Below are 23,748 nucleotides of genomic sequence, written 5' to 3' on the forward strand. Positions count from 1 at the left end.
TAGAACTTGGTTATTGTACACCACTTGGTCGCGGGGGAAGATGCATTGTGTTGCGCAATCACTTACTACATAAAAACTTTAAAAATAATGAAAAAGTCTAATTTGAAAACGAAGTGCATAAAAATGCGGGGAAAGTACCTACCAAGGAGCGAGAAATACATCATTGTGATAGCTCAAGTGCTGGCCGCATACTGACCTCATTTCAGAACAAAGGCTCTGTGGTAACCAAGTTACCGCCAGCAGCGAACGTGTTAATTAAGCAATGAGACCACTGACAAATGTTGCTAAAAGAAATTTCATAGTATATTTTTTTGTTAATATAGCATCAAAGATGTTTAGATCCGCAACTGATATTCTTGAAGAGCTAGATGAAGATCAGAGCTTTAACAACAGATTTGCTCAGTTTGGATCGCCAAGAAAGAACTACATGACTGCAATTGGATCTGTAAGATTACCCAACATCTCACTGACCACTGTAAGTTGTTTCAGATTCAAGAAATTTTAATTTTAAACCCCATTCAAGTATGTTTTTATTCTATTTAATAATATATGGCATGTATACTTTACATGTTTGTGCTTTGATGGTGACAATTTTCAAATTTTTCAAAAGACGAACATGTTTTAATTAAAAATAACTATGAACTGTAAAAGTTGTATTCATTTTTTTTACTCCCAAATATGTAAAAGTTGAGTTAGCCCTTTGAGCACAAAAGACAATGTATGTTTCAATGATGTTCTGTTGAAAAGGATTTCGGGGAGAAATAGCCAATCATGTTTTTTATTACAAATGTGCAGTTTTGTATCAATATTTATGTTTCATATCTTTGGAAAATTTGTTTAAATGTCAAGTATGATCTGATAATTCTGTTTTCTTTTCTACCATGAAACGGGAATAAACAAGCATGTTTATTATGAGTTAGTCAGTTGATGGAGCACAGACAGCTGACAACGTGGTGGGATAACAACTAACTGTGTATTGACTTTTATATATTTACTGTATCTTGTGATTCTCCTCCACGTGGAATTGTGTATTTACTTCTCACCATAATCCTCATCTCTGTATTTTTAGTAACAACAGTTACACTATGTTTTATAAAAACATTATTATTTTAAATGCACAATAACTTGTTTTTTTTTATAATTCTTTTAGTTGTGTCCAATTCAGATGTCCATAATTATGATTCTTCAAGAGAAGTTCAAAAAAATGTATATTCATGTGATAAAATATGTCTAGTTTGCTACAATGAAACAAACAGAAGCTAATAACAATATAAATGTTTTTGGTTATTCACTCCTTAGAAACAAAGGCTTTCAATAGCATGCCTCCCAAATTGCAGGCTCTAGAGTTATGAAATGTCTCGAACTAAATTGTCAATTGACAATTTACTTAAAAACATTTTAGTAAAACATAATAAAGATACAACGTGAGATGTTTTAATAACTCATATGGATTATTTTGTAAGTATCTACATCTTGTTCATTTTGAGAATGGGATCTATCGCTTATACCCAAAGAAACTTGATGAAACAAAATTTGGTAATATGTAAAAATAAGAATTTTGTCATGGTCCTCAAAGGGTTAATATCTGAGTTTACAAGGATTATTTCAGACTAGTTTGGAAGTGTGTCCTAAAAAGCACTATCGATACTTTATCCAAAACATATATGGGGAAACATATATAGTGTGCTTTTTGTTCTTGTTACCCAAAATTGCACTTAAACCCAATCGTGAATGATTTTGAATTTCTGATGTGCTTTGTAGCCAAGATCCAAATATTTTCCAATTTGTACTGTCTCGTAAAGTATCGAAAGAACCCAAACTTTGTGTAACTGATCTAGTGAATCTAATTAGCTTTATCTATATGTTGTTATCTTTAAGTATACTTATTCCCAGTAGGATTATAACTGGATTTTACCTATGCAGGAAAAACTGGATGCAGTACAAAACATTCCTTAAATCAGTTATGTGTAATTGTTTTTCGATCCAGAGATAATAACGTCCCTTCAAATTTCCCTCCTTATCTCCTGTTGGACAGTTTGTTAGCATGGCAGTCTTATAACCCTAGAGCTTGCGATTTGGGAAGCATGCTATTGAAAGCCTTTACTCAACTTTAGCATGACAGTCATTTTAAAGACTCGCATACGTCAGGGGTCTCATGACATTGAAAAGCCTTTGATTACTGGATTGTTGATGTAAAGTCTTTTTTCATACATGTCACACGTGGGCATCTTTGTCTGATCATAATCCCAACTTTTGTATCATAATATTTCTTACATGTCTCAGGTGGTGAAAATATGTATTGATTACCAATTAGGAGCTTTCTAATGCACACAGGGTACTTATGCATTATACCGACCACACTTCCTTTCTGTATGTTTTTCGGTAGGGAAATTAATGTAACATATATATGGGCTAATGAACAAGAATAACAATTATTTAATGTATTGTTGTGTTGTTAAGTGTTGGCTTACATTATCTCAGGCGGCAGTGGTCAGTCAGCCAACCTGTTGATGCAAAAGAATTTATAGCAGTGTTACTGTATCATGTCGAGAATGGCTTGTTTACCTAACAAACCCATATCTTAAATTGTCATACCTGTATCTTAAACATATCCTATCGAGAGCAAATATATTGGTCAAAAATAACAAAAACTTAACTAACCTTATTACCGGACTGTAACGCATTTGCTCCAATGTATCCTACCAGAGGCTCAACCACCCTATAACAAAGGGCTTAGGTAGGGTTAATCTGGGTCTTCGGTTATGTATGTTGAAGTATGTGTAGTTAGATTAGTTACTTTTTGTTCCTTTTCCTCAAGACCAATATATTATTAGATTAGAATACAGAAAACTTTATTCATAAACATCAAATTCAGAACAGGTGTCATTCACAAAATAAATTATAAATAATGAAATATGTTATTCTTCATTTTCAAATCCAGGAACCTGTTGATTGTGTAGACATATTTTTCCATGAACCAGTAATGCAGTCTTCTTTTGAGATTCCTTTCATTAATTTGTTTGAGTTCAATTGAGATAGCGTTAAACAGTTTTGCTTCAGTATATGATAGTTTCTTGGCAAATAATGCAATCCTGTGAGCTGGTAGATTGGCCATAAAGTTGAGATTGACAGTTTACTTCATGACTTTAAATACGTAAATGGTACAGTACGGATATTTAGATTTGTGTAAGTTTTTCTACAACTGTCCTGAGCTGGCTTCAGAGATTCTGATGGATTTGATTCTTTTCAAAGCAAAGAGTGTATTGCTAAGCTGATTAAACAAAGTGTTTATTTCGCTATTCCAAGAGAGACAATCATCCAGTGTTACAACCACGTGCTTTATAATGTGAGAGATTTTACAGTCATTTGGGATTATTACTCCTTGTTTCTTCTAAGGAAAATGTGTTGTGTCCTCAATTCATTAAAAGCATGGTTATTCTCCGTACAGTATTGATGGGTCATATATTTTGATTTCAAGACGGCCATTTGATTTACTAAGAGGTCAAAACAGTGTCATCAGCATACATGATTGGATAGCAGTATGTGTCAATGTAGTTCGGTAGGTCAATAAATAGTACAGGCTCCAGAACATAGCCTTGGGGCACACCTCAAGATAGTTAGTGGTGGGGATTGTTGTTCTGGTCACTCCATTGATTTTCTGCTATGTTTTAAGTTTAATATACATGTATGACAATGGTTAAGTAAGTTTTTATTGTTTTAAACTGAAAACATACAATAAAAGTAAGTAAGATCTGCATAATATTCACAAGCACTGCATACAGTCTAACATCTAATTGTAAACTTGCTGTCTCATACATCATAAGATAACTATCAGAATTCACTATTTATAGTATATTGTATTCAAGGAATTTGAAATATCTGATTGTACCACCATTGGTGAGGCTAAAAGCAATTCTCCCATAAGAAGTAACAGTTCTTTCCATTCCAAGATGATTTTCATTCTTCTCAATATTGTAGCCTAGATGCAATCTGAATTCAACAAAATTAGAACTAACCAAATTGAAATAACTGTATTTTAAATTAGAGGGAAAGATTTTATGTACAAATTACAATAATTAGTCTCCAATTAACAGTGTTTCTGTTTGTAATTCAAGGATGCAACTAATGAACCCATATTCACGTCAAACGTTAGAAGAGGAAATCATGCTACACGAACTCCAGTGGTGGATAGAATCCCATTTCCTATGATGAATGGAGATACATCTTCTTGGGTGAATAGAAATTCAACTCACGTGGTGAATAGAAAGCCATCTCCTATTGTAAATAGAAAGCCGTATCCAGTGGTGAAAAGAAAGTCTCCTCCATCATCAAATGTTCCCAAAAAAAGTCTGATGGAGCAACGAATTGAAAAAATAAACATCAATCATAAGGTAAGATACATTATTTCTTTCATTGTTTATACGTAGAAAGTTATGGGCAAAAGTAAGGTGGCAAATTTGAATCATTAAATAATATTCCTTTCTAAAGGCATCATACTTTTACTTATTCCTTTGTTATTAAACCTAAGATAGTTTTCACTGTTGTGAGCTTTTCTTACTACATTCCAGGTCATAATCTAAGCAAAATATGTATGATAAACTCTTGTTATATAGCATTTTTAAGGTTTGTGGTACTTTTAAAGCTATTAGTCTAAAACTGTTAGGACTTAACTTCTGCAGGTAATTATTATTTTGTTTTGAGGTTGCATTGAAGGCAGTTTTTGTACTGAATGCTAATGGGGACGGAGCTTTAAAAATCAACTGAAAAATCTCAAGTACTCATTATAAATTACACTTGAGATAAAATAAAATCTTCCTGTTTCAATTGAAGTAGTAGAAATAATTAATTTCCATGATTAGAATAACCTTTTTTACCACATTCAAATTTGAATAAAACCAATCAATCAAGCTATTAGTATTAGTTTGTAATCGTAATCTTGTTCAAAATATTTAAAATAAATCATAAGTTTTAAAGGAAATACATCTATTTGAAGGCAAAACTCAATAATATCAATTTATAAAAAAATTAATATCAGGAAAATAACTTATTAACAGAGTAATAGGTTATGTTTATTACTATATGTTTGATGTTCTTTATGTTTTTATCTTTATTTAAAAGTTGCTTATTGGTTAGGTCATGAAAGATTGTAACAAAAACTATGCAATTGTTCTTTGTGCCACTTTGATATTTATAATGCTTGGAAAATAATTTTGTTCTAGCATCTTATAGAATACATAACTTACTAGGTCTAATATTATGTATACATCTTTCATAATTGGATTAGAAAACTCACAGTAATCATCACTTCTAGAAAACCTAAATACACCTAAATGTACAACATTGTACATCATTCATAAAATTGTATTTATTTAAAACATTACTCATTATATCCTTATTACTTGCATAGCTATCTAAATACTCAAGAACAAAGTCATTGTCATTGTGGTTATTCATTATATCGGAAACTGAATCCATAAAATAGTTATTAAAAGTCTCAGAATCAATATTACCTTTGTGTTATTATTTCTTCTCCTTTTTTCTAATTATTCAAAACTATACTTTTTCAGCTTTACATTATTTTTTTAATTCACAATGTTTTGCTTTTTTAATTAGTTTTTTATATATAATGTAGATCCATGCAGATTTTTTGCCTGACAATGATTTAAAGACAAAACAACAATAAACGGAACGACTGATCAGTATGACTTGGAAAGGACATACGCTTAGAAACAGCTCTCTTATAGCGGCAATCTTTGAACAAAGACATACTCTATAGAGTATAATGAGTTCCACATTTCTTCTAGCCACTAGCATGTTTTAAGGAGATGGCTTACGTGAAATCGCGCTTCGCGATGTCAGCGTACCCCTTTCCAGTGCTAACATCTGCTGCACGACGTTAGCATCTGGAGGGTTAAAAACAAACTTCTGGCGAGAAGACCACAAAAAAGGGAGGTGTCGCTATTTATGTAAGAGAATAACTCTTACATATAACGCAGCCATGGTGGGAAGGGTTGATTCAATGCGAATGTTGAGTTTAGCTCCAGTTCACCTTCATCTTATGTGCAGCATTTGAAATCTGGTGCTTTGTCAGACTTGACTCCTAAAAACTGAAGTCATGTTCGTCTGAATGGATCCAAACAAAAACAGTCAGCGACGAAGAACTAAGAAGCTCAAAACAAACCCCCCCCCCTGCATCATTTCGACATCAGAGCATCAGACACAGCATGGCTCGGTTGCTCAACCGTGTTTTGGGATTGTCATCGTAGTGCACTTAATTGTGCACCTGATGAGACAATGAGAGTACCTCTTCACTCAGATTGCACTACTTTTTGTAGTCTAGGAAGAAGCTGAAGACGGTACTGACGAGATGGCTGGAGGAATTTTTAACTGGAGAAGATAAACGAACACAACTTGACTTTGTATCAGACTAGGATTTTGGCACATGTACATTTCTCAAAGAAATTGTAATAAAGATTATTAACGATTCCCAGGCAGTTTGTTAATTTTACAACCAGTGCCAGAATGTAAGAAAAAATTAGAACCATTGGTGTTTGTTAGAGATATATTCTGAGATCAAAAACTTTCCAGGATTATCAATATATTTTAGAGTAGCTTCATATTTGTATGATCAGAAATAGAATGTAGAAATAATAATTACAATAGTACTTTATTATTTATAGGAAATACTACTGTCCTTAAATTTAAAATTGTACATGAGTGAAGTAGTTTCTCAACAGTAACTCCTCGAGTCTGGAGCAGAGATAAAATATAAGAATATGAGTTAAAATAGCAGCTTTATTGTTGTATTAGTAATCCGAGATTTGAAATAAGAGTTTTATTATTTGTTAATTTTGCTAAGAATTTACAATTTTGCATAAAGTACAACTGATCTCAGTTTAGCTCCAAAATTTTATACCCAGAATTAGAATGTAGCAATGTGAAATAAAATTGAAGCTCTATTATTTGTTGGAGACACAATTATTCTATGATTTAAAACTGTGAAGGAGTGAAAGTGGATCTTTGAGCACATCCATAATTGACAAATAGAGTTAGTACATAGAAATATTTATTAGTCCAGGAGTTTTGTTAGTTGTAGAAGATAATATTATTGAAAAATGTGAAATTGCCGAGTGAAGGATTTCACAGCAGTTACATTTTCATACAATCATTAGACTTTGAACTGGGTGAAGATATTTACAGTTTGTTTGAACTAATACAGTACAACCCCGATAAGTCGGCCCCCGTTAATCCGGAAGTCCGGCTAACCCGAACCGATTTTCAATTAAAAAATGAAAAATCAGACAAACATTTTCAATAATAAAAACGTAATATTTTTGAGTGGTATAGTATCCGTGAATCGATGTTGCATCAGTGATGGGACTGTACGACAGTAAGTGTGTGACTCATGGCACACGGCGGCCGAGTGGCGGTCATTGTCCCGGATTCTCGGAAACAATAACAGACGCGTATTTCCCCAAATCCTCTCTGAAGTCGATGAAAATGACATTACTCTGTGGTTAGGGGCAGACAATAACGGAGGCTATGAGCCACTTACTGACGAGGAAGTGATCGCGTCGTTTTTACCTGATGCTAATGAATCAGGCGCTGAGGAGGCAGACGGGGACATTGAAGAGTCATGGAGATGCAGTGACCAAACTAAACGAACTAATGGTTTATTTCGGGGAACTAATGGTTTATTTCGAGCGGCAGGCAGAAACATCGCCGGCTGAATTGCTCATGTTGAAGAGACTGCGGGATCGCACAGCACGTAAGCTGCAGACGACATTGGCACAACCAAAGCTGACTGAGTTTTTTTACCAGGAAATGAACAGTTATGTACTGTGAGGATTAATAATAATTAAATGTGCATATGTTTGATGTTTTTACAATTATAATGGAGTTTATCTGTAAGTATACCGTATTTTATTAATTTTTACCTAATTCTCCGGCTAACCCGGATTTACGTTAACCCGGATCGGCCGCGGTCCCGATTAATCCGACTTATCGAGGTTCCACTGTATTGGTCTGAGGTGAATGTGTACAGGAATCATGATGGAGCTCAAAATAGCTCCATCATTCTGCAATTTGAGATAAAATCACTAGTAGATGAGAACCTTGTATTTATATGAGATTACTAATTTCAGAGCAGTTCCACAGGTTTATAATCGGCAGCAGTATTATAATGTTCCGTTCAGAATGTTCTATTCTAACTGTGTAGGTGTTGTTTTACCTAGTTTATATCATCTCCACAATTCTACAACCTAAACATAAATAAGGAATGGAAATTGGAGGAGATACTTTGTCATTTGTTGGTGAGATAATACTGTCATGAGGTTTTACATTGTGCAGGAGTCGCAACTGAGGTCAGAGAATCGCAATAATCCTACAGATAGAGCTGGATATATGGATTCAGAATTGGAGGACGAACTCTGCAACTTGCAAATAAACAGTGTAAGTAGGCTAATAGTTTGTTATATAAATTATTTATATTTTTTTTATCATATTGAGTTTATTATTATTAAACTTTAGTTCCCTCTCTTTATAATTATTCTTTCATTTTTCTTATATTATAATATTGAGCTATAAGTGCTGAAAAGCACAAATACAACATTAAATGATACATAAAAATAAATCTCATAATCATGTACAATAAGAGTAAATAAATTATACCGGTATTTATTTATTTGTGGCTTTATACCGTCTGATATGCTACTCTGTGTATAAATCTTAATAACCAGCCTATAATAAGTGTAATCAACCAGCCTTAAAAATATTTTGTTAAAATGTATATATATATTTATATATATATATATATATATATATATATATATATATATATATATATATATATATATATATAATACTAATTTTTATTTTCTTAAATATTAAAAAATAATAAATTTGTAGACAAAATGGTAATACAATTTTAATAAAAAGAAAGTATCACTCACTAAAATGTATATTCAGGATGCATTATGAAAGTAATGCAGCTCTTCTAAGAAAAATAAATTTATTTATCTGATTGGTACAAATGGTTAAACTTTTAAAAAATACAGTAGTCTCCTCCTACATCAACATGAGCTTGGATGTTCTCCACCGACAAGTCAGTGCTTTTCCTTGAGCTCTCTCTTCAGTTGAGGGAACAAAAAAAAGGCACGCAGAGCCAAGTCAGGGCTGTAAGGAAGTTGGGGCACCGTGGAGGTCTTGTTCTGGGTCATGTGGTTGGTAATGATGAAGGCCATGTGGCTGGGGACATTGTTGTGGTGGAGTTTGAAGACTTTTTTTAAGTAGGCCTGACACGCGCTACCTGGTATTTCAGTCTCTTAAGCACCTCCAGCTAAAAGGCTGCGTTGACAGTTTGTCCTTGTGGTAAACTCAAAATGGACGATTCCTCGGATGTTAAAGAAGACAATCAGCATTGTTTTGAAGCAAGTTTTGCTCTTGCATGCTTTTTTTTTGTTTGAGAGAAGAGTGAGTGTGCCACTTCCGCATTGAGATCTCGAAATGCATTCCTTCTCAAAGGCTTCTTGAAGCATTTGATAAGTTTCCGTTGTATTCTTCCCAAACCGCACACAAAAGTTGATCGCACACTGCTGTAACACAATTGAAAAATAGATTGTTGAATGATGTCTTCTCTAAGTTTACATTCACATTTTAGCTTCGTTTTTATAAATTCCATTTCTTTTTCCAACATGCTGATTTTTCCTTTAAGCTCTCCTGTGATTTCTTCTGCCAGCTTTATTTTGTCTTCTAGTGTATAAATAATTGTAAATTATTTTATAAAAAACACAGATTGAACAAGAAATACAAATAACATATACAATTAAAACTCAATGAAAAATTTAACAACATAAATATTTAAAATATGTAAATCAGGTGGTTAAAACATAAAATCTACAAACTATAAAACAAAAGTTAAAACTTAACACTTGACTAGACAAAATTATAAACTTAAGGAACTAATATCACAGGCCAAATATTCATTCACAGAGTAAAATGCCTTTTCTTTAAGCCATTTGCTTACAACTCCTTTAAACCTATTTATATTTACAATCCATCCTCCTTTTGGTAATTTATTAAATAATTTTATTTTCATATAGATATGACTACCTTTTGTTTTTTCAAGCCTGGTCCTTGGCAGCTCTAACATGTACTTTTTCTAGTTTTATAAGTATGTATGGTTTCTCTAACAGTATAATTGTGCAGATTTTCTTTCACATCCAGTAAACAATAATATATATTATATATATATATATATATATATATATATATATATATATATATATATAAACAGGGCAACGTCATGATATTTAAGTCCCTAAAAGCTTGCAGGCAAGATTCCCTTTCATTAAGATTTTTTATAATTCTTATTGCTTTTTTTATGCCAGACAAACACTTTATTTGAATGGCAACTATTTCCCCATACAGTAATTCCATAGACTAAGTGGGAGTGGAAAAAGGCATAGTAGGAGGTTATTAGCATTTCTTCGGTGATGCAGAGTTTCAATTTGCGCAGGAGGAAAATTACTCTCGCCAATTTAGTACAAAGACTTTCTATATGGCTTTCCCAGCTTAGTCTACTGTCTAAAAAGGTTCCTAATAGTTTAACAGGCTTAAAACATTTGTAAATTACATTGTCCATTAAAAAAATATATTTTCTGTTTTGCTATTGTTTACAACAAGCCTGTTAGCCTGAAACCACTCAGTTGCTACCTTCATTACATTTTCTTGTTGTTTAATTAAACCATTAAGTGTACTGTGGTGATTAAGAAGAGTGGTATCATCAGCAAACAAAACTGACATACATGGTAAATTGAAAGGAAAATCATTAACTGCAACGATAAATAAAAAAGAACCTAAAACTGAGCCTTGTGGCACACCAATTTGAATGGTTTTTATGAGAGACGAATTAGAACCCTGAGCAACCATTTGTTTTCTATTTTTCAAATAAGATACCAACAAATTCAACTCACTACCTTGCACACCATAGCAATAAAGTTTACTTATAAGTAACTCATGAGGTATGCTGTCGAAGGCTTTAGACAAATCAATTTAGGTTGCAGATGATGTTGTTTTATATTCAAAATTATGAATAACATTACCAACTAGAGTTTCTACAGCTTTTGTAGTATTCAGTCCTGGTAAAAACCCAAACTGCTCTTTATATAAGAGACCATTTAGCATGAACAAGTTTTGTAATTGGTTTTTGATACAGTATTCAAATATTTTGCTAAAAATAGGTATTAAAGATATGGGACGATAACTGGAAGGGTTTGTTTTATCACCCTTCTTATAGATAGATAGGAACTACTTTTGCTATTTTTAAACATTGAGGAAATGTGCCTTCAATTAACATTTGATTAAATAGATAAGTTAGTGGTTCAGCTATGACACTGATAATCTGTTTAGTAATCTTATTCGAAAAACCATAGTAATCTTCACTACCCGATAGATTTAATTCAGAAGCACACTTTAGGACATCTTCAACAACAATTACTTTCCAATATAACGTATTTCTTGGTGTACAACTATTTACATAATTATTTACTAAGTTAAGAGCTACACTAAAATCAGCAGGTATTTGAGTTTTATTCATATCTAGTGCTACATTTATAAAATAATCATTAAAAACCTTAAAAATTAGTATGAGACTCATGAGATTGTGATTCTGCGCTTTTTTCAGCTTTGATAATATTCCATGCGGCTTTACATTTATTTTTGGACCTCTTAATGTAATCTTCATTTGCCAATAACTTTTCTTCCTTTATCAAGGTTTTATACCGTTTTCTAGCTTCCTTGTACACTGATTTAGCCAACAGTCTCTTCATGTACCTTTACTATTTTTTACATTGTCATAACAAACTAAAACAAAGCTTCTAAAATTCTTAAGTTTTGGCGTAAACTATTGAATATTTGGTCTTTTTGGATTTTTAACTATAACTTCTTTTAAATAACATGTTTCTTCATATAAACTAGTCAATAAATTAATAAAATAAGAAAATGCCTCGTCAACTGTATAAAAAAACTGAAGCCTAGTCCAATCTACTTCAAGAAATAGTTTTTTAAAACTATCAATGGTGATAGGCATCATCACTCTTATTGTTTTGTACATGTTATTCGTTTTTACAGGCACATTGTATGTTTGTCAGATTAGATTTATATAAGCTAGCTAAGATGCCAGCTTGGTCAGACAGGTGAGGTTCTACTACTTTACATTTAAATTTTCCTGTATTTATATAGTGATAATGTTGTCTAAACAGGCTCCTCCTCTTTTTTTCCAGGTTCAAGCATTATATATTGTAAGTGCGTAATAAATTAAGAAAGGACTCCTTTTCAAATGATTTTTTAATTATATTTATGTTAAAATCTCCTGACAAAACTATGGTTTCTTTGTATGTTTTTGATAAAAATTGTAAAAGTGTATCTAGTAAACAGAAGAAAATCTTAACATCAGAATCAGGTGTGCGATAAATAGTTACAATTAAGAAATTTTCTTTTTTTAGTAAAATTGCTGAAGCTTCAAATATAAGAGAAAGACAATAATTTTCCAAGCTAATTATCTGAAATTCCATCCCTACCCTGGCATATACACTGCTTCCTCCTCTTATAAGGGGAGGTTTTCTGCAATAACTACTGGCTAAATTAAAACCTAGTGGAGGATATAAAAGTAATTCCTCCTCAACAAGCCAATGTTCATTAATTGTTATTATGTCGATAGTTATATTAAGTTTATTTATCCAAATATTTAACATGTCTAGTTTATTTTTGATCGACTGGATATTGAAATGAAAGACATTAAATCCCATGAAGTCGGTTACTGTGTTGTCATCAGTGGCGAGGGCGGGTGGCGACTTGGGACTGGAAATGGTGAATTTCCCGAGTTGTTGACTTTGTTTGTTTGGGCTGACTGCAGCACTGGCGATTCAGTACTTAAAGATGATGTGGGACGCCTTTTCTGGATTGTCTCTTACTGCTTGTATTATTTCATGAGCCAGCCACCTTTTACCACAAACACTAACACTAAGGTGTAAACCATGTCTAGTATGCAAGTGTTTATTTGCTTTACTGGCTTCAACCAGTGTCACATTAGGATACTTCTCAGAGAGCTTCTTCAGAATTTCATTGGTTTTCCTTGTCTCTTCATTAACACACGACCACTCAGCCACATTGATTAGGCAAGTCCACCAAAACTACATTACATGTGTAACATTTTGCCATTTCAAGAGCTTTTGTAATGTTATTAATGGCAACTTTAGATTCGTTTTTAGCAACATCATTTACTCCACACATGAGAACAAGTACATCGTCATTTGAACAATTTTCTTTTTCGAAGATTATCATGTTCAGGACTTGTTCACTCTTTCCTCCAGGTTTTACATAACCTATAGCCTCAAATGAGTTTTGAATATTATTAATATTCCAAGCAATATCCCTTCCATGACTGTCTGAACAAAGTAGCAATTTCTTTTTTGTAACAATGTTTTGTTCTTTAACTTGAACATTCTCAGCATCAATATTCTGGAGTTCGTCTTCATAGTCGTCCGTGTCAGAATATAGTACTTCATAGTAATTGTAGGTTGCAACTGTACTTAATGGCTGCTTTTTTATATGCATTTTGCCTTTAGAAGAATTTCTGATGTTCTTGCTTACGACATTTGAGAAAAGTTCTTTTTCAGATGTCGCTATTGGAGTGTTGTAAGTTGTTTGAATATTCTTTACGAGAGGCAAACTTTTTCTTTCAGACTGCCATTCTTTTCCTATATTTACATTCATTTTGTCCAATTAGGCCTTTAATTTTCTTTCAAATAACAAGTTCTTCTCTTCCTTTTCTAAGACCAAAATTTATAATCTTGAATTATGACTTCTTAATTATGTAATTTCTTCCTTGGCAAATGTAAGCTCTTCATTCAATGTCTTAACTACTTTATTCAAGTTTTCTATTTCTGAAGTTAGGTCCTCATTTATATTTTCAACATCTTGGTCTTCTTTGTAGCTCAAGTTAATTAAGTTACATTCATTACAGAACCACAGTGTGTTATGTTTCTCAATTTGTTTAAACCCTTCTTGTTTTAAGTCTGTATACTTCAGATGAAACCATTTTGAGCAGGTTCCTTTACATAATACAGCATGACATTTACCAACATTTCTTGTACATTTTTCACAAGGATATTTAGGCATTTTTGATACTTTATTTTTAATCTTGTTAAAAAATAAACGAATAAATATAAAATAACAATAATTTTTATTTTTACTATTTTTGTATTAATATAATCAATATATAAAATTTTTAATTAAATTACTAAATAAGAAAAGCAATTTATTAGTTTAAAAAATTTATAAATAATAAACATGAAAAATAAAAATATTGATTATTGATAATAATTTGTTACTTAGACTAGCAAAAATTAACCGCATCCAGTTGGATTTGATCTGTGGTCCTCAGGTTTACTGAATACAGACTCAACCACTGAGTTATACCACTTGATAAGAGAATCAGGAAATAAGAGTCTGTTTTCCTTCAGCTACACAAGAACAAGTATAAACAAGAACTCTTTAGCAGGTTTTATTTCATCCAAACAAATAAGTTGTTGTTGTTATTATTATTAGCACACCGATTAAAATTAATATCCTTGCACCAAGCCTATTAATAAAATGTGCTTTGCTAACAGAAATTTCCACAAATTACAATTAAAAATTCACAAACCAAATTTCTTGTTTTATAGTTTTTAGGTTATCAAAACAGTCTAGAAATAATTATTGAATTATAGTTAACAGTTTTTGTAAACTATTACTCAGTAAATTAGTTTACAGTTTTAAAAATACATTAAAAATGTTTTAAGCACTTACAACACTAAATTCCACTATTAAACTAACTAAATAATAGAGCTCACTCAAGTCCTGTTTCAACTCAAAGCAGCCGAAAAAGAAAGAAGACACACGCCATATGTTTTATAGGTTTTATATCCTACTGTCTATTCAATCCAAATTCATATAGTCTTATGTTTCGAAGGTTAACGTTCATCGTCAGACCTCATTAGCTGTGGTGGTGGATGGCTTTGACATAAAATTACAGGCTGCAGTGTGGTAACGACATGTGTACAACTGGAATTACATAACACCACTGCTGGTTACGTCCCTTGTGTGGTGTATTCGTTCCGATCAGCTGTTCTGACTGAGGTGTTGTCCTCTCCATTATTGATAACGGTGTTGAAAATTATATTAGATTTGTATTGTAGTTTTTCATTTAACAAGTTAATACAGTTGTCACTTTTAAAAACTGCATAATTAATGTTGATAATAAACTGCCCTTGTTACAGAAATGTATTACTTCTATGGCATTTTCTATCTCATTCATGTTGAGATTTTCATCCAGTAGATGTTGGGTGAAAGTAGACCTAAGTTTATTTAATTTTACATTGGAGCGGTGTTCCTTTGTTGTATCTTAGTTTGTATGAACGTTCGGTTTGTCCTATGTATTATTTTAGCTTCATCCGTTCTATATTGATTTTCAGACCAATTCTATTGTAAATAATGAACTATGAAGAAAGAAAATGTGATTTTTTTGTAGTTTAAAGTTTGAAGATTGATTACACTGCTTGCTATAGCATGTGCCACAATGGACATTTAATGTAACTTTGTATTACAAAAGGTTGGGGGTGTACTAAAAATTGTTTTGCATGATAGCTAGCACTGGTCCTGTGGTGTTCTAAAATTTAAAAAAGAACCAGCGATACACTTGGTAATTTTGGCATATCTATTTAATATATTAAATGTAATTAATCTCACTGTTTTTGATAACAGTGATTTTCAATAATTCTTTAATGGCATCTATATTTTTTTATCTGAGAAAACTATATTCTTTATTCTCTGTCTAACAACAGTTTAGGCATATAAATACTCTTCCTGTTTTCTCAAAATGTTTTGACAGATTAGATATAATTTATTTTGTTGAAACAAGAGGGTCATTTTCACTTTTTTATTTTGCCTTTTGATGAAATTCAAGAATCTGAGTGTACTTGATGAGATAAGTGTGTTGATAAGCTATTTATGTGAGCTTATCAACACAAGTGTACATTTTTGACAAATTGGCAGTTGCACCTCTGCAGTTTTGCTCCTATCGGTGTGTAGTGACTGATGTTACCTCGTAGTAGACTTCAAGATCCAAGGTAGACATTAAATATAAATATTCACTTTTATATAGGTTGGATTAAAACATATCCTTTAAAATCCCAGCAGCATTTAACAATTTTGTGTTTCTTTCCTACATTATTTTACATAATAAGGGTATGTTAGGGAATTTAGGGTTGCTGGGATTAATTATTCTGGTCATGATTTGGTTTGAAGGTGACTGAAACTGCCCTTTCCTTTAGAGCTCTTTCACTTTCTTTATGCAAACCATGTAGTAGTTCTCCTTACATCTTTTCAAAATTTAAAATTTCTCTATCGCTTAAAGCAAAACTAGGACCACTTAGCTACTTGACACAATTAGCTTCTTAGTTATTTGTAATAAAAAAAACTCAGTAAAGGAACTTGAGTGTAGCTCCTTTGTAAAATACACCCCAAAGAACAGATTTGTATGCATTAAAATGACATTTGTAAACTCATTTAGTCACCATTTGATCCATCAATTAAACCTTAAGCCCAGACCATCAGTTTTGATGATCATTACTAGCAATGGTCTCCAGTAATTGTATGTACTCTGGTAAGGTTTCCATGTGGTAAAAGTGAAGGATTTAATAAAAACAGCAGTTCTATAATAACGATTTTTGTATAGGCAATCAATTGTGATAATTATAAATCATATAAAAGTGTTAAACATTAAGGTTATTATTTATGTACTTAATTTTCTTAATATGACGGTGCTGTTTTATGACAAAGTTAAAGTTTTTTTGTTTATTTTGTAGGATCAGTCAAAGAACAAGTATAACTTGGATAAACTACTGAACAAAGGCATGAGTAAAAAGAGACGGATTCCCACCAGCGTGGACAGGAAAGGAGAAGAGATGCCCCGGATTGAGGAGGGTGATAAGATGGGAAGTCTGCGGCTACCTCAAGATTATCAGTTCCAGGCCGACGAATGTTGCTGTCAGCGACCAAAGCGAACAGTCTGGTGTCGCATGTGTGGCTTCCGAGTCTACGGCAACATCAAGCGAATCTGCCCTATACATCCGCTGGTAAGAGCATCAACATTCAAATTTGATTTCCAAGTCATAAGATATCAGAATTTAAAATGCATAGGAAAACATTTACAGCAAAATCTTTGTTTTTCATGGTATCTCTCTAATTGGCTGTTTAATTGTGTGTTAATATTTAGTTATGTTTTGATTTCTTCTTTTTTATTTATCTTTATCTGGAGACCAACCCCAGATTTTTCTGTACTTACTTGCTTTCTGCATTAAAAGATCATTACAATAGGTTAAAATTTCAATTATCAAAAACCCGAGTTATCGGAAACAACTTAAGAGTGATGAAAACAGTTCAAGTATTACTTCAAATCAAGAAGCTACAGAGAGAATAAATAATTTGGGCAAGTGGCAACCCCAACATTATATTGACAGCACTCAAAATTTGATTGTGTGAGCTGTTTACTAGATGACAACATCTCAACCACCTTGCTGCCAATATAAAAAGAGCAATAAAAAAACCATTCTCCTCAATACTATCTGAGCTTTCACTAGCCACACAATTAGTCATAAATGTACTGTCAGTAGATAAGTCAACATCCATCCATCCGTATGTGTTTCCCACATTGCCGCCACCACCCCTTGGCAAAATCTTTAAATTTATAGTACTAGAATAACCTCAAATGCCTAGAAAATAAAATGCTAAATTGTTAAGACACAAGTACAGTATAAAAATACAACTGAATAGACAATAATAAATAATATAATTTTATAATATGAAATTAATTGTATACTTTAGTATATTGCTTTTATAATTAAAAAAATTCAATTTTATACAAAATTTTATCTTATAAAAACTGTAATAATTAATCTTACAATGAGACCAATGATGCTCTGACTGGCCCTTTATTAACTAAAATCTTTCAATTATACCATACAATTTATATATTAGATCATCCTTATACAGTTTGAATAGAATCTGTAGTGGTGATTGTTGTTCTCTGGATAACCTTTTTTCAGTCAAGTTCTTTCTTCCTCTATATCAAGGGTATTTTACTATCACATTAGATGGGTAATATAACCATCACTTTATTATCATCATCCCAAAATCTTATATTTATGCAATATGGATTGACCAGCTACAGCTATTGCTACTGTATTATGTGTTCCATGGAGCAACTGAGAATGAGCTCCACTATCAGTGTAATTTTGTTGCAGTTGTAATGGATTTAGTTAGGAATTGAGATGTATATCCTAAATATTATTGACTCTTAAGTTGCAGCACATGAATGTGTTCCTACCATCGGAATTGTGGTAAACGCGGCAAACAGGAATATCCGTATTGTCTTATTTTAATTTCTTGTGTACAATTCAGGAAAATGCTGCAAATTTGTAGTAATGCGTAAGTTTATTCTTTTGTAACTGTCGGGAAGAAAATTGATTTGTGTGTCAAGTTAAAAATCTATCGAAAACCAGTGCTTACTTTTTTATTGACACATTGTCTTATGTTATGAGACGACTTTTGCTGATACAGAATTTTTTTATCTCTAAATACACACCAATTTTAACCCAGGCCAAATTTTCTTATGTCCTTTAAGGATTAAGTCATGAGATTAAATACTGGTTCTGTTGTATAAATTAGTAATATTGTATTGATAATGAGAATAACTAATATCTGTACTAGTCAATGACACAAGTTATGACTTCATAAAAGAATATTTATAAATGAGAATTACATTATAAAAGTTACATACAGTTATGCCTCAAATGCCAGAAAATTCCTTCTGAACAAAGCAATTCCTCCTCCTTCCTTCCTAACATTCCGAGGTTTTGAACCCACCTAAGGATCGCCTTGTGGATGGAAACTGAATGCTGGCCAAGGTTTAAAATGAAAAACATCTTGCTGAATCATAGTAACAGATCCACCACATCTCATTTGTGTCATAAACAAACTTGCCATTGCTAGTGAAATGGCACTGTATAATGAATTAAATTATCTATACCAAAGGCAAGTTCTTGTTGCTCAATCCGTATACGAGGGCCATCCGGAAAGTAGTACCCGTTTGTGAAATAAAGACACAGAAGTAAATATTAACAAATTTAAACATTTTTATTGAAAAGAGCATACCTTAAACTACTTCTCCACATAATCTCCAAGCAAATTTAAGCATTTGTCATAACGTGTGACGAGTTTTTGTATTCCAGCGTCATATTCCTCCGCCGCCAGCCGATTGAAATACGTAGTTACGTCTTCTTTAAGTTCTTCATCGCTGTAAAATCTTTTTCCCGCCAAAAACTCTTTAAGTTTTGTAAAGAGATGAAAATCTGAAGGGGCCAAGTCCGGGCTATACGGTGGATGGTCGAAAATTTCCCAATTGAATTGCTGCAGAAGTTGTTGTGTTATCCCCGCTGCATGAGGCCTGGCATTGTCATGGAGGAGAATGACGCCATCAGACAATAGACCTCTCCGTCGATTTTGTATTGCCCGCTGTAATTTCTTTAATGTTTCACAATATGCATTAGCGTTAATAGTGTCTCCACGGGCCATAAAATCAATAAGCAGTACACCACGTCGATCCCAGAAAATGGTTGCCATAAGTTTCCTGGTGGACAGAACAGTCTTGAATTTTTTTGGTTTCTTTGGTGAATGAGTATGATGCCACTCCATTGACTGTCGTTTACTCTCAGGTGAAGCATAACAAACCCACGTTTCATCACCAGTAACTATGCGATTCAAGAACGTGTCTGCTTCATCAGAATAACGTTCCAAAAATGTGAATGCAGCAGCCATACGCTTGGTTTTGTGCTCATCTGTAAGCATGCGAGGGACCCACCTTGCACAAATTTTTGAATAATACAGACGGTCTTTGACAATTTCATGAACAATGTTCGAGAAACATTAGGGAAATGTTCACAGATGTCATCAATTGTGACGCGCCGATCGTTCCTCACGAATTCGTCTACTGACCTCAGCAGTTGATCTGTAATGACAGATGGTCTCCCTGAACGCTCATCGTCGTGTGTGTTCCCCCTCCCCAAGTTGAAATTACGACACCAGCACCGAACAGATGACTCTTCCATCACATTGTCTCCATACACTTCCTTTAATTGGCGATGAATATCACAAGGTCGAACGTTTGTTGCGTTGAGAAATTTTATTACAGCCCTCACTTCACAACTGGCGGCGTTTTCAATTTTTTTAAACATTATGAACTGCCACAGAAACAACACAGGCAATGCTAGCGTCACGGAACTTGTAACAGAGAAGGCAGACAAGCCACTGAAGCGATCTGACCTTGACCGGCGGCTACTCGCGTCGTCAGCGCCTCACACGGCGGAAACTGGTACTACTTTCCGGATGGCCCTCGTATTTTAAATTAATTCCATACAGAATACTTCTCACATTTCACAATTCCTAACCTTTGTTTATGTTTTTTATGATTTTGTTTCAGAATATATTCCTGTATGAATTGGAAGTTTGTGGCAATGTCAAATGCAAGGCACCAAATACTCTTATTGAAATAGATTTGCTTTAATTGTGTTTTACTGCTTTTTACTTACTGTTAATATTGTTAGTCTCATTAAGAGGGATAGTAAGTACAAGTGTTTCATTATTTTCATTGTTTAATGGGTACAAAGTCATCCCACTACGTTTTTCAAGTTCCTTACTTTTATTATTTTAAGTTAAATTGTGTATTTTTAAATTCATTCCTTGTTTTCTATGCTTACTTAATAAACATTTGTGTACATAGTTATGTTTTGTATAGTAAATTTGTCATTTAATGAATTAGACAGATTTCCTAAATATTATTTAGTTCTGAGGTTGAACATTATTTCTATTGTATCTGTAAAGTTATATGTATAAAGTAATAACCCAGTTAATGTAGTCTTCAGTGACACAAAACTTACTACTTAAGGAATATTTATATGTAAGAGTATATACAGGGTGTGTAAAATGTCTGAAAACACTTTAATATTGTTTAAATCATAGCAAAATCTATAAACTTTGCACAATGTATATAGATAACACCGAGTTTATAGATAAGCCGCCAATAACAATCACTCGCTTGCATTGGGGAGTGTCATGGTAATCATTAATGCATACTTATGTCAATATGTCATTTTAGGTTTTTATTATTAGAATATAATGTTTTAAAACCACATTTCATAAGCTTTAACATAATAGTTCATAAGAAAATAGTTATTTTGTATAGGATAAACGTTTTAGGAGTCACTCAGTTAAAAATTACTTTGAACAAGATTGTTAAGTTTTCAATTTCTATTTCGATTAGTAAAAAGAATAATGGGTATTTCCCAATTTAGAGGATTGGCTACAGACAGTTTACACATCCTTTATACATTTATATATAATCAGTAAAAATGCTGTAATGTGCAATATGAATGGTCACAGCACTTATTTACAAGTGCCTTTAGGAATAGTCTGTTTAAAGTGCCTTTATGAAATGTGGTACTAACTGTACATAATACACATTCAATAGTGAGTTATTAATTAATATTGTTATAGTAAGTTAAAGATTAACAGTGAATATGCTCATTACTTAAGGGTGTGATATCAAGAATGTTGTGATATTTGAGCTGTGATCACTTTAGGTAAATATAAACTTTTGTTTTGTTTTCGTGTTGTTTTGTTTTCACGAATTAACAATGTTGCAGGTAATAACCTGGTATAGGTATTTATTATGTTTAGTCTTTATTTACCACTTTGGAGATGCTTGTAAGAAAATAAATACACTTACCAGCTAAAATACTTGGTTCATTTCAGGCATGTTGCGTAGTTTCTCTATTATGATGGTAACTTTGTAATGATTAGCCATGGCTAAGATGGTATCTGTTTGTTTGGTTTCTCCCAGTATAATATGTTTATAAATTATTTTATAAACAGTAATAATATTTTTAGTCATAACATTTATACAGTACAAAAAGATAAATAATTTACTTTTCCACAACAAGACCTTTTAAAAATATACAGTGAACTTCAAGTATGGTTGTTTTATCTTTACTACAAGACTACGAGTATGTAATTTCAAAATTTGTCCATTAGCTGTATTTTTACAGCATCTGTATTTATGGAAAAAATGTATCTACAACGTAATATGACATCTCTATGCAGTTTGTCCAGAAATCGTCAAAATTTATCTAGTAATTTATAACCTGACAATAAATATAGCTACTGTAATCAACATCACACTGAAGTCTTTGCCTTGAATATTGAATTGTACTTGTAAATCTTGAGGTATATTCTACCCTAGATACTCTTTCTAACAGTACTAATAAAATCAAACATAATCCTATGGATTGACTATTCCCTATTTTGTACTAACCTTCTTCCTATATAGGTTTATTTGTTGTTTATCTACTGTTTTTTAATAAAAATATTTGTTGAATAAATCTTTGTACGTTATTTATTCCTACTAATCATTTGTATATTTTATTTTTCTTGGAATATATTATGTTACATAGTAACATCTAATTTATCTATGGTCTACTCACAAATGTGGCAGAATAATCAACAGTTGAATTTTGAGTTTAGCTCCAGTTTACCTTCCTTTTATTGCAGCGTCTGGTATCTGACGCTGTCTCAGACTTGACTCCTGGAATCTGGAGTCATATTCGTCTGAAGAGATCCAAAGGTCAACAAGATCATTTACATTGTTTCGACATCAGAGACATCTATAAATAGGTGAAGTTGTTGTCTCATCAGGTACACATTGTTTTTGGCTTTTTTCATCGTCGACTTTCTTTGAATCTCTTCAGATGAACACGGCTCCAGATTCCAGGAGCCAAGTCTGAGACATCGTCAGATACGACGCTGCAATGAAAGGAAGGTAAACTGGAGCTAAACTCAAAATTCAATTGAATTAAACCCTTTCTACCATAGCTACGTTATAATCAACAGGTTACTGTGTAAATCCAAGAACCCTGCAATCGACATAAAGACACAACACAAGAAAAAACCCATAATAATACTTGCTTTTCAAGTTTGTTCCTTCTGCCCCTTAGCTCCTTGACAATATTAATAACATACAAAACTCAATATTTCAAACCATCAATAATATGAATTACTCTTTATTTAAAATAAAAACTCAAACAATCAAAGCAATAATATGGCATAAAGAATCAGTAGCACAAGAATGGACAACACCCAGTCTACCTAACAGCCAGTCATTTCATTCACTTACTTCCCAACTCCTGAAGGTGCAAAAGTGATGATATGTTTGCAACACTTGAATATTTAAAGGAAAGTCACAAAATTTAGCTCTGACGTTAGTCCTGTGCATCTTTAAATAATTGAGGCCTTCGATATGAAAAAAGGCATTAACTGATTTTTACATGGTTTGATACAGCCAGTCGATAGGTAGGTGCCGATGCTGAAAATACAACGGCATTGCCTTTACCATTCATAACCTCAGCTACTGCTGAGAATATGACACTGTTCCAAATTTATAAGTCATTTAAACATTTTATGAAGTGGGTATTGGAAAACTTGTTCACAGGTATAAAACTGCAGCAAAGTAAACAGTTATTACATTGAAAAGTAATCATGAACACTTGTAACTTGGTAGTCAATTTATTTCAACCATTAGTTTGATTTTTATAACCTAAC

The 23,748-nt window shown here is 32.6% G+C and overlaps 1 protein-coding gene across 1 annotated transcript; it reads left to right on the top strand.

Annotated features, from left to right (window-relative positions):
- The first annotated feature begins 297 nt into the window (after nt 1-297).
- Nucleotides 298-21,758, top strand: LOC124361956. The gene is made up of 5 exons (XM_046816046.1): nt 298-475; nt 4,116-4,391; nt 8,350-8,451; nt 16,905-17,174; nt 20,576-21,758. Exons 1-5 carry the CDS (start codon nt 332-334, stop codon nt 20,657-20,659), a joined length of 876 nt encoding a protein of 291 aa, XP_046672002.1. The 5' UTR covers nt 298-331; the 3' UTR covers nt 20,660-21,758.
- Nucleotides 21,759-23,748: the final 1,990 nt, after the last annotated feature.

Source organism: Homalodisca vitripennis, chromosome 5, assembly GCF_021130785.1.
Source record: "Homalodisca vitripennis isolate AUS2020 chromosome 5, UT_GWSS_2.1, whole genome shotgun sequence".
Taxonomy (NCBI): Eukaryota; Metazoa; Arthropoda; class Insecta; order Hemiptera; family Cicadellidae; genus Homalodisca; species Homalodisca vitripennis.

What these genes read in the sequence shown, in the direction of transcription:
- LOC124361956 (XM_046816046.1), top strand. Translation starts at nt 332, where the DNA reads ATGTTTAGATCCGCAACTGATATTCTTGAAGAGCTAGATGAAGATCAG. An exon ending in CCAACATCTCACTGACCACT is followed by an intron (nt 476 to 4,115) that starts GTAAGTTGTTTC and finishes TTGTAATTCAAG; the next exon opens with GATGCAACTAATGAACCCAT. An exon ending in AAATAAACATCAATCATAAG is followed by an intron (nt 4,392 to 8,349) that starts GTAAGATACATT and finishes TACATTGTGCAG; the next exon opens with GAGTCGCAACTGAGGTCAGA.